This window comes from Phaenicophaeus curvirostris, chromosome 6 (assembly GCF_032191515.1).
Source record: "Phaenicophaeus curvirostris isolate KB17595 chromosome 6, BPBGC_Pcur_1.0, whole genome shotgun sequence".
NCBI classification, from domain to species: Eukaryota; Metazoa; Chordata; class Aves; order Cuculiformes; family Cuculidae; genus Phaenicophaeus; species Phaenicophaeus curvirostris.
In genome coordinates, this window is record NC_091397.1 from 25,125,947 (window position 1) to 25,137,380 (window position 11,434).

Here is an 11,434-nt window from a genome sequence, read left to right on the forward strand (position 1 = left end):
GGGCCCGGGGCCGGGGTCGGAGTCGTCGCTGCCTGGGGCCGCGGGCCCCACCGCCTCCCGCAAGATGCCGCTGGGGCTGAAGCCCACGTGCAGCGTGTGCCGCAGCACCTCCTCCTCCATGTGGAAGAAGGGCGGGCAGGGCGAGATCCTGTGCAACAACTGCACGGCCCGCTCCGCGCCGCCCGCGCCTCCCGCCTTCGCCACCACCTCGGCCGCCGCCCAGCACAGCAGCAACGGCGGCAGCGGCGGCGGCGGCGGAGGCGGGGGCGGGAAGCAGGTGAGGGAGGGCCTGACGGGTCATTGTCCGGCCGTCCCGCCAGACGGACGGGATGTCATTCAGAGAGACCCGGACAGGATGGGGAAGTGGGTCTGTGCGAACCTCATGAGATTCAGCAAGGCCAAGTGCAAGGTCTTGCACCTGGATCGGGGCGATCCCCGTTTCCAGTACAGGCTGGGGGATGATGTGATTGAGAGCTGCCCCGCAGAGAAGGGCTTGGGGATGCTGCTCGATGAGAAGCTCGATGAGAAGCTCGACGAGAGCTGGCAATGTGTGCTCACAGTCCTGAGCTGCATCAAAAGAAGTGCGGCCAGCAGGGCGAGGGAAGTGATTCTGCCCCACTGTTACTCTCTTGTGAGCCCTCACCTGGAGTATTGGGTTCAGTTCTGGGATCCTCAACATAAGAAGGATATGAAGCTGTTGGAACAGGTCCAGAGGAGGATACAAAGATGATCCGAGGGCTGGAGCACCTCCCATAGGAGGACAGGCTTGAGAGAGTTGGGCTTGTTCAGCCTGGAGAAGAGAAGGCTCCAAGGAGACCATATAGCAAGCTTCCAGTATCTGAAGGGGCTACAGGAAAGCTGGGGAGGGACTGTTTACAAAGGCTTGTAGTGATAGGACTAGGGGCAATAGGTATAAACTGGAGAGGAGCAGATTCAGACTAGACATAAGGAGGGATTTCTTCACCATGAGGGTGGTGAGGCCCTGGCACAGGTTGCCCAGGGAAGCTGTGGCTGCCCCATCTGTGGAGGTGTTCAAGGCTGGGTTGGATGGGCCTTGGGCAGCCTGGTCTGGTGGGACGTCCCTGCCCATGACAGGGCTGGATCTATGTGATCTTTCAAGGTTGCTTCTAACCCAAACCGTTCTATGATTCCCCCCCCATAGAGCAAGCAGGAGATCCATCGGCGGTCAGCACGGCTGAGGAACACCAAGTACAAGTCAGCGCCCGCGGCAGAGAAGAAAGTTTCCACGAAGGGCAAGGGCAGGAGGCACATCTTTAAGTTGAAAAACGTAAGGCGGATGTGTGCAGTGTTGGTGGCCGTTGGGGGATGGTGGGTGGGTGTCCTGGATCAGGAGGAATGGCTCCCACTATGCTGCTGATGGGCACTGCAGCTCCAGGATTTGCAGCTCCTGATGCAAAATCAGTCCAGAAACCAGGTGGGAAGTGGCTGCAGTCGCTGCCAGAGCCAGGGTGAGACTGTTTCTTGGTGCATGGGTACAGCTGCCTGCTTCTGCACAGCATCCAGGCACCTTTCCTGAGGGAAGGAGTTCGGTGTAAACAGAAACCAGTCGCGTGAATATAGTGCTTCCCCACTGAAATTCCTGAGAATGAAAATGTTAACTTTATTGTTTTCAGTTTTAAAGTACAAATGTTTGAAATGTTTGGACTCCATTATGTGTTTACTAATTTTCAAAGAAGATAGTCATAGAATTGTGGAATGGTTTAGGTTAGAAGGCACCTTAAAAAGGTCATCGAGTTCCAACTCCCCTGCCATGGGCAGAGACACTTTTCACTTGATCAGGTTGCTCAATGCCCCATCCAACCTGACCTTGAACACCTCCAGGGATGGGGCATCCACAGCTTCTCTGGCCAACCTGTTCCAGTGCCTCACCACACTCACAGTAAGAAATTACTTCCTAATATCTAATCTACCTCGGTTTGTTGTATTAAAAAAAAAACCAAACAAAAAACCGAAAACCAACCTGGAATTACATTATATGGTTGATTAGTTTTAATGCTTTTGATTTTCCATTTCTGTGTGCTTCCTTTAGCCCATCAAGGCTCCTGAGTCTGTATCCACTATAATTACAGCAGAATCAATCTTTTATAAGGTATGGCTTTTTCATACTTGTTTACAAAAACAATCTTGCTGTTTCTATTTCCAGTTTCAGAAAGTACTGCAGATAGTGAAAGCAAGGGGACTGTGGTCACAGAAAATGTTCTTCATTGCCTAGCACTTGTGTAGGATTTTGCTCTGCCTTATGTTACTGCCATTAAGTCTTGCAAGTTAGCATACTGCAGAAGTTTATCTAGTTGTCATAGTTCTGGTTTTTATTTCCAAGAGAGAGATGCATCTGGCTTCCTTAGTAATTATTTCAATCAAGGTTTTTAAATCTTTAACTTTCACTGTGTAGAGGTCAAGCAAAAGTGACTATAGCTGATTATATAAATTTGTGTGATGCTCTCCTACCTTAGGTGCAGAGGATATGGCTTGTAGAAGGGATGAAGCGTGCTGCCCTGACACCCACACTGGCCCCTGTTTCAGAGCTGGGTGCAAGCAGCCTCGAACACCCTGGGAACGGGGTCTGTTGACTGTTGCAATGAAAGTAGAAGCTAGACTTCTCTCATTTGTACTTGAGAGCATTTTTACCAGCATGCCATGGTGTTAGGGTTTTGAACTTCTGAAAAATGCTTTTGTTTTCCCATAGTACAAACAATTTGAAATGTCTTTTCCTCCAAAGAAGAGGTCAGACAGCCAGTGGGAGAATGTGCAGCTAGAGAAATAGTAGACTGAGTTTCTGTATACTCCCCAGAGACCTGATGCTTCATGTTTAGCATCCCAGATGAATCTGATTGCTGTTGACTAGCTCAGAAAAGAATTGATGTCTTTTCTTGTAGTTTTTTTTTTGCTTGTTTTTATCAAAAAATTACTATGAATTGTGTCAACAGTTTTATTTAACCTAATCTTTTCATGCAAAATGTTTCTGTTTTGATACTTATTGTATTGTTGAGAAGGCGATCATTGGTTTGTACTTGCTGTGTTGTTGAGAAGCTGTGTCTTGAAGACTGATGAAACTGGGTTGCTTTTGAAACATTTGGCAGACAGAGACCATGTGGAATTGCCTGTCTAGTCGCAAAAGCAATTCTGGGACTGAGTTCAGGCTCCTCAGTATGAGGTGACTGTGCACAAGCAGTGCTGATGACTGCTTAGGTGACACAGCACTCTTGTCATACGCCACCATTCTTTTGCATGTGGCTAAATTGAGGCTCTGTTTCAAGGTTGGGCTAATTTGAGATAATTTAAGGTACTGATACTTAAGATATGAACCAGAATCACAGAGTGAAGCTTCTAAAATCAGATTTTTTGATTTAATTATCGTTTGTATGTCTTCTAGGGTGTATACTATCAAATTGGAGATGTTGTTTCAGTGGTTGACGAGCAGGATGGAAAAACATACTATGCTCAGATCCGTGGGTTTATTCAGGACCAATACTGTGAAAAGAGTGCTGCGCTAACCTGGCTCATTCCTACGCAAGCCAGCCCCAAAGACTGTTTTGACGCAGCATCCTATATCATAGGTAATCTGGTAATCTTTGTTTTATACAACTATTTAAATGTGCCTAGACTAATGCAGAGTTGTATATTTTATATGAACTTTTTAACTTGTCAAGATCATTTGTGCGACTTCCACATTTTAGATCCTGTAAGCATCTCATTTACTTGAATAACTTTTTATATTTATCTTATCAATATAATATGATTAGCACTGCTGCAGTGAGTGTAATTATTTGAGTATTTTTGCTGATGGACATAATCAGAGTATTGCAACTTTAAGAATCAACTTTCTACTCCATAGACAGAATCAAAGTTATTACAGTATAAACCTGATACACCAGTCCAATCTGTTTCTTTTTAAGTAACCTGAATTAGTTGATCATCATCTTGGGAACTTAAAATACCTGACACACAAGCCCTGCAGTAGAGAGTGTTTTGCTACTAATTATAGAATTATTAATGATTCAGAAAAGTCCTTTTGACAGGCAGGCCACAGATAGTATCTATTTAAAAAATATTAACTGAAGTGCTTCACTGAATTAACTGAATGCTGCAAATGGAAGGAAAGAAAAAAAAGATCAGCCCAGCAAAAATAAAGGTGGCAGTTTCTTGCCTGATGTTTGAGGCTACTTAGCCAGGAAAGTTATTGACTGAAAAGTCACATTCTGTGAGGGGTGTTAGGTGTTGTCACGTATTTTTAAGTCCTACATACTCTAATTTTACACCTTTGAATTTTGTCTCTGAACAGTATTTCTTTTTTTCCTAGGACCAGAAGAAGATCTCCCAAGGAAAATGGAATATTTAGAATTTGTTTGTCATGCACCTTCGGAATATTTCAAATCTCGATCATCTCCCTTCCCTACTGTTCCTACAAGACCAGAGAAGGGCTATATATGGACTCACGTGGGACCTACTCCTGCAATCTCCATTAAAGAAACTGTTACCAATAATTTATAGTTTTTCAAAGGAATACTTTGGACAAGTTATTTTGAGTGTATTCTCAGGTCTGTGAACCCCATACAAGAAGTTAAAAAAAACCCACATAAAATGTTCATTTTACTTCATGGATTATGGTATTTATTTATTTTAAGTTATACAAGATCTTCAAAGTGGAAGTTTTCTTTCCATTTGATGCGTCATTTCTGTGCTTTGTTCTTCAGACATTATTGCTCGTTTTGGGACAAAACCACATTTCATGTCATCTTCAACTCTGGTAAGCAAATAATTGACTTCTACAAGTTGCCTTTAGTGTTCTTACTTTCTAACCTATGATTTGAGTTTCATATTGAGTTACTATTTATGCATGTGTGCGTGTGTTAGCTGGATCTGTTAATTACAAAATGGTCAGGGTTGGAAGGGGCTTCTGGAGATCATCTGGTCCAACCCCTCTGCTAAAGCAGGTTCACCTGGAGCAGGTTGCACTGGAGCACATCCAGGCGGGTTTCAAATGTCTGAAGAGAAGGAGACTCCAGAACCTCCCTGGGCAGCCTGTTCCAGTGCTCTGTCACCCTCACAGTAAAGTTTTTCCTGACGTTCAGGTGGAATGTCCTGTGCTCCAGTTTGTGCCTGTTGTCCCTTGTCAATTTGAAATTGATTTTAATTTTTTTTTTTCAATTGTTGAAATGAACAATGGTAAGAAAAATATCCTCAAGCAATTCAGATAAAAAAAAATTTGCTAAGGGCAATAAAGACTATTTTTATATATTGACAATCTCGGATACAAATGAAAATATTTAAATAGTAGAATGGGAAAAACGCCACATACTAAAATACCAGTATTTTCCAGACTGAAGTTTTACAAGTCAGTCAGCTCCAAACGCTATTAGATGTGCTTGTGTGGTCTGAATTCCCCAGGGTTAGTGGTTCCTGCTGCCTGTAAAGGATAAGAGCTGTAAGTGGCCTTAAATTTACATGAAAGCCAGACTTGACTAAAAATGTCAGCTCCCACTGCATTTGAGTCACCAACACCACTAAAGTTAAGAAAGGTATGATCTAATTTGATCTAATTAGGACCAGTGTTGTTTAGTATCTTCGTCTATGATGTAGACGATGGGATTGAGTGCACTGTCAGAAAATTTGTGGATGACACCAAGCTGAGTGGTGCGGTCCCATCCAGAGGCAGCTGGACATGCAGAAGAAGTGAGCTTGTGAAAACCTCATGAAGTTCAACAATGCAAAGTGCAAGGTCCTGCACCTGGGTCGGGACAGCCCTCAGTATTGATACAGGCTGGGGGATGAAGAGATTGAGAGCAGCCCCGTGGAGAAGGGCTTGGGGGTGTTGGTGAATGACATGCTGGACATGAGCCGGCAGTGTGCACTTGCAGCCCAGAATGTCAACTGTATCCTGAGCTGCATCAAAAGAAGCATTGCCAGCAGGTCGAGGGAGGTGATTCTGCCCCTCTGCTCTGCTCTAGTGAGACCATGCTTGAGATATTGCATCCCGCTCTGGAGCCCTCAGCACAGGAAAGACATGGACCTATTAGGAGATGGTCTAGAGGAAGGCCACTAAAATGATCAAAGGCTTGTACCACCTACCCTATGAAGAGAGGCTAAGAGAGTTGAAGTTGTTCAGCTTGGAAAAGAGACGACTCCAAGGAGACCTTATTGCAGCCATTTAGCATTTAAAGGGGGCTTATAAAAAAGATGGGGAACAACTTTTTAGCAGGAACTGTAGCAATAGGACAAGGTGTAATGGTTTTAAACTAAAAGGGGAGATGTTTAGACTAGATCTTAGGAAGAAATTTTTTTCACTGAGGGTGAAACAGGTTGCCCAGAGACATGGTGGATGCCCCATCCCTGGAAACATTCAAGGTCAGGTTCGTTGGGGCTCTGAACAACCTGATCTAGTTGAAGATGTCACTGCAGGGGGGTTGGACTAGATGACCTTCATGGCCCCATCCAATCCAAACCATTCTATGACTGTGATAGTGCAGCCTTCAACTTCAGGTAATGAAGTCTTCAACTTTACAATGAGTATTATTCAAGAAGCAAAGATCACATTTATTGTGATTACTGATACAGCGTATATTATGATTAACATAGCCTTATAGAACTGAGAACAAAAATATTAATAGATGTAGTACTGTAGTGTCAACTGTTCTTTACAGTTATTGAGTTAGAATGATCAGACAAATCATAGTTTTTATCTATTACTACACAGACAGAACTAGGGTTTCTCTTAGCTAACAGAGTACATCTGTCCAAAATTATAAAACATGATGGTGATTACCCAAGCAGATACACTTACACAATAGCTGATAGTTGTTAATAGTTATTTTGGTATGCTCCCCATTGCAGAATCTTGTAATCATTAAAAACAGAATTTTGTATTTGGCAATTCTCTCTCTCTTACCCTCACAAGCTTGCCTCAGGAAGACTACATTAATTTCTTAGTTCAGCCTTTCTAGTTGGCAGTCTAATGCTGGCTCTTGGGAAATATCTGCTTGCTGACTGACTCTGTTCTTGCAGTTGGCTTACAGCTTCAGAGAGGTTAGTTTTCTCTGGTAACTTCTTTTTGATAACTTCAGTTTCTTCAGTGACACTAACAACTTCTTCATGGACAACATCAGCAGTTGGGTCACACATCTCAATGAAATGCTGAAGTACTTCAATGTCTGTTTAATGAAACAGAAGTATAGTTGGAATCCAGCTGTGGATAGAAAGGTTGTTTTTATCTGAAAACATGTAGATTATACTGTGCCAAACGCTGCCCCTCTGGCTGACTCAGAACAGTAAACTCAGGCACCCGTTTGCTTACATGTGGCAATTTGGGCTCCTTCAAAATCTTCTGAACGCTTTCATTTAGGGAGAACACAGAAGGAGTGTTCTTCTTTTCTCAGGAAGCAGTTCAGGTTTTCTTTAGGGTCAAAGCTATTTTCAGAAGTCACTGCTGCCCTCCTACACAATCTATTCATGGCTCTAGTATCCATTTCTTTCCTGAAGATCATCACCTCCAACTTTGTCAGTGTAATGTGCCTCACTGTAAACTGTCTCTGTTAACTGATCCAAGTTCAAAACACATAACATAATGGAGTGTTCTCTAGGGGATATCAGTAAGAATGTTTATTTTTATCTTCAGAAGGTCAAGCTCCAATAAGCCTTTTGAATGCATGTAGTATCCTATACAGTGAACAATCACTTTTTTTCTGATTAGATCACGTTTGGATAAAAATCACACTTTAATGCTGCTTGTGGCAATGTATCTTAAATATTTAATCATAATTTGGGAAGCTCTTGTCTCCCAAGCCTAGATTTCAGTAAGAATTAAAGCAATGATACCCTGCCCTGTTAATCAGTGTGCATTTCTCATGAGTAATCTATTTCCCAAATTACAGGAATACACTATGGAATAGTTATAAAAGGTTATAAGCAAATATCAGGCAGAAAAGGTTATTGAAAAACTTACCCATGTTCATCTTTTGCATGCAACCAAGATTGGGATGGTTGTAGGTCGTGTGAGAAAGCAAGCCTTTCGTGACAGGGGATCAATAGTTTTCATGAGTCTAGGAACTTCTGATTCACTCTTCCTGCTTCCTTAGATCTTTGTTTCTAAACTGTTTAGTAATAGCCCACGGCTAAGGAACATAAAAAAAAAGAAATTGTCCCCTTTTCTTCTCCATGAGAAGCAGATCACAAACTGCAGAGGAAATGGGAGTAGATGCTGCATTTATTGTTGGCCAAAGCAAAATCAAAAGCAACTGTACCTGCAGAGTTTGCAGCACCTGACTATGGCTTAATTGCTTAGTGAGGTAAATGGAAATGGTACATCGAAACTTAATGTGTTCATATAGGGCTATAAATAGAAACAAGTACTGTAGGCTAATGACAGGACCATACACTGCTACATGCTTCCTCTGCAGGCTTTCAAGTCCCATGATCCAATAGGAGGTGGTCAGAGACTTGCTTGCCCAACTAGACACCCACAAGTCTATGGGGCCGGATGGGATTCATCCAAGGGTATTGAAGGTATTGATGTGCTGGCCAAACCCCTTTCCATCATCTTCCAACAGTCCTGGAGGACTGGGGAAGTCCCACTGGACTGGAGGCTGGCTGATGTTGTGCCCCTCTACAAGAAGGGTCGCAGGGAGGACCCAGGAAACTACAGGCCTGTCAGTCTGACCTCAGTGCCAGGGAAAGTCATGGAACAGGTGATCTTGAGTGCTATCATGAAGCACATGCAAGAGAACTGGGTGATCAGGCCCAGTCAACAGGGGTTCACAAAAGGCAGGTCTTGCCAAACTAATCTGATCGCCTTCTATGACAAAGTGACTCGGCTACTGGACAAGGGAAAGGCTGTGGATGTGGTCTTCCTGGACTTCAGGAAACCCTTTGACACAGTTTCTGACAGCATTCTGCTTGAGAAACTGTCAGCCTCTGGCCTGGACAGGCGCACACTCTCCTGGGTGGAAAACTGGTTGGACGGCAGGGCCCAGAGAGTGGTGGGAAATGGTGTGAAATCCAGCTGGAGGCCAGTGACAAGTGGGGTTCCCCAGGGCTGAGTGCTGGGTCCAGCCCTGTTCAATGTCTTTATCAATGACCTGGATGAAGGCATTGAGTGCTCCCTTAGCGAGTTTGCAGATGACACTAAGCTGGGTGGAAGTGTGGATCTGCTGGAAGGTAGGGAGGCTCTGCAAAGGGATCTGAACAGGCTGGACCGCTGGGCTGAGTCCAATGGGATGAGGCTTAACAAGACCAAGTGCCGGGTCCTACACTTGGGGCACAACAACCCTGTGCAGTGCTACAGACTAGGAGAAGTCTGTCTAGAAAGCTGCCTGGAGGAGAGGGACCTGGGGGTGTTGGTTGACAGCCGACTGAACATGAGCCAGCAGTGTGCCCAGGTGGCCAAGAAGGCCAATGGCATCTTGGCTTGTATCAGAACCGGGTGTGACCAGCAGGTCCAGGGAGGTTTTTCTCCCTCTGTACTCGGCACTGGTGAGACCGCTCCTTGAATCCTGTGTTCAGTTCTGGGCCCCTCACCACAAGAAGGATGTTGAGGCTCTGGAGTGAGTCCAGAGAAGAGCAACAAAGCTGGTGAGGGGGCTGGAGAACAGGCCTTATGAGGAATGGCTGAGAGAGCTGGGGTTGTTTAGCCTGGAGAAGAGGAGGCTGAGGGGAGACCTCATTGCTCTCTACAACTACCTGAAAGGACGTTGTAGAGAGGAGGGTGCTGGCCTCTTCTCCCAAGTGGCAGGGGACAGGACAAGAGGAAATGGCCTCAAGCTCCGCCAGGGGAGGTTCAGGCTGGATATTAGGAAGAAGTTTTTCACAAAATGGGTCATTGGGCTGCCCAGGGAGGTGGTTGATTCACCTTCCCTGGAGGTGTTTAAGGCACAGGTGGATGAGGTGCTAAGGGGAATGGTTTAGTGTTGATAGGAATGGTTGGACTCAATGATCCGGTGGGTCTCTTCCAACCTGGTTATTCTATGATTCTATGATTATTTTAGTACCAGCTTATGTTGGTTGCATCCTGAAATCCACGGGGCATGCTGAGAAGAGATACATTTGCCGTTCTGAAAACTTAGTAACTGGACGCAGCACATTGAATTCTACCAACCTCCATTGCTTTTTGTATCAAAAGAAAATCATGCAAAAAATGCAGGAATGTTGAGTTATTCCATTTCAAATTTTAATAAACCAGCAGCAGTCTTTGGTAATTAATGAACAATTAATATCAACTTACTCTATTTAATGTTGCCATACACTAAATACTGGTAACATTCAAACCGTGTATGTGATTTTGCAGTCAATCTTTGGCAGAAGCTCACCAGCCGAATAAAGGAATACATCGTTTTTTAAAAAAATAGATGCTTTTCAAAAGGAAGTGCTTTTTCTCCATCAGTACTCAAGGGATTCAGGAGACTGTTAGAACTTAGAACACAATCATTGAGCTGAGGAAGGATCAAAGAAGGAAAATGAGGATGAAACATTTCAGAAGTATCTTCCTTTGGTGGAAAGTGAATTGCTTGCACCTCTCAAGCTAAACAGGGCAAGCACAGGGAAGACGCATCTGTTGGAGTGAGTCCAGAGGAGGGCCACAAAAATGGTCAGAAAGATGGAACACCTCTCCTGTGAAGACAGGCTGAGAGAGTTGGGATGGAGAAGAGAAAGCTCTAAGGACACCTCCTTACAGCCTTTTAGTACTTAAAGGAGGCCTATAAGAATGGTGGGGACAAACTTTTTAGCAGGGCCTGTTACAACAGGACAAGAGGTAATGATTTTAAACTAAAAGGGGGTAGATTTAGACTAGATATAAGGAAGACATATTTTATGCTGAAGGAGGTGAAACACTGGCATGTGTTGCCCCAAGAGGTGGTGGATGCCCCATATCTGGAAACATTCAAGGTCAGGTTGGACAGGGCTCTGAGCAACCCAATCAAGCTGAAGATGTCCCTGCTCACTGCAGGGGCGTAGGACTAAATGACCTTTAAAGGTTCCTTCCAACCCAACCATTCTATGATTCTATGAAAAGATTCTATGAAAAGATGCTACAAAACTTCAGACTCCTTGATTACTCCTTGCCAATGCAATTATTTTCCCCTCAATATCAAATGTTACGACTTTCTTATTTTGATAATGTTTCAAATGGCAGTGCTGGCCATGTTTACTACCACTGCTAAATACTGGTAATCACCTGTTGCTATTTTTCCAAGCCATGCATCAGAGCATAAAGAAAGATTGTTAAGTAAATAAAAGCCTTTACATATTTAAATAACACATAAAATAAAAAAAAATCCTAAATATATTTCATTCAGAAAGACATTGTTGGATATCAGGTTAAGCAATTTTTTCCAGTGTTTGTGAGAAGGCCAAGATAGTTACACAGTAAATATGATCAGGATCCTGTCCACCACCTCTTCCAAACATGTACAAGCAAAGGACA

At 43.9% G+C, this 11,434-nt stretch overlaps 1 protein-coding gene across 2 annotated transcripts; it reads left to right on the plus strand.

Annotated features, from left to right (window-relative positions):
* GATAD1 (GATA zinc finger domain containing 1) lies at positions 1-4,614 on the plus strand. 2 transcript variants are annotated; one of them, XM_069859623.1, is made up of 5 exons: positions 1-277; positions 1,163-1,288; positions 2,051-2,110; positions 3,395-3,578; positions 4,322-4,614. In XM_069859623.1, the coding sequence occupies exons 1-5, from the start codon at positions 65-67 to the stop codon at positions 4,510-4,512; spliced, it is 774 nt and encodes a 257-aa protein (XP_069715724.1). In that variant the 5' UTR covers positions 1-64; the 3' UTR covers positions 4,513-4,614. The 2 variants fall into 2 exon arrangements, with proteins under 2 accessions (XP_069715724.1, XP_069715725.1); XM_069859624.1 differs by having other exon boundaries at positions 2-277; positions 1,169-1,288.
* The last annotated feature ends 6,820 nt before the right edge of the window (positions 4,615-11,434 follow it).

What these genes read in the sequence shown, in the direction of transcription:
- GATAD1 (XM_069859623.1), top strand. Translation starts at nt 65, where the DNA reads ATGCCGCTGGGGCTGAAGCCCACGTGCAGCGTGTGCCGCAGCACCTCC. An exon ending in ACATCTTTAAGTTGAAAAAC is followed by an intron (nt 1,289 to 2,050) that starts GTAAGGCGGATG and finishes TGCTTCCTTTAG; the next exon opens with CCCATCAAGGCTCCTGAGTC. An exon ending in CGCAGCATCCTATATCATAG is followed by an intron (nt 3,579 to 4,321) that starts GTAATCTGGTAA and finishes TTTTTTTCCTAG; the next exon opens with GACCAGAAGAAGATCTCCCA.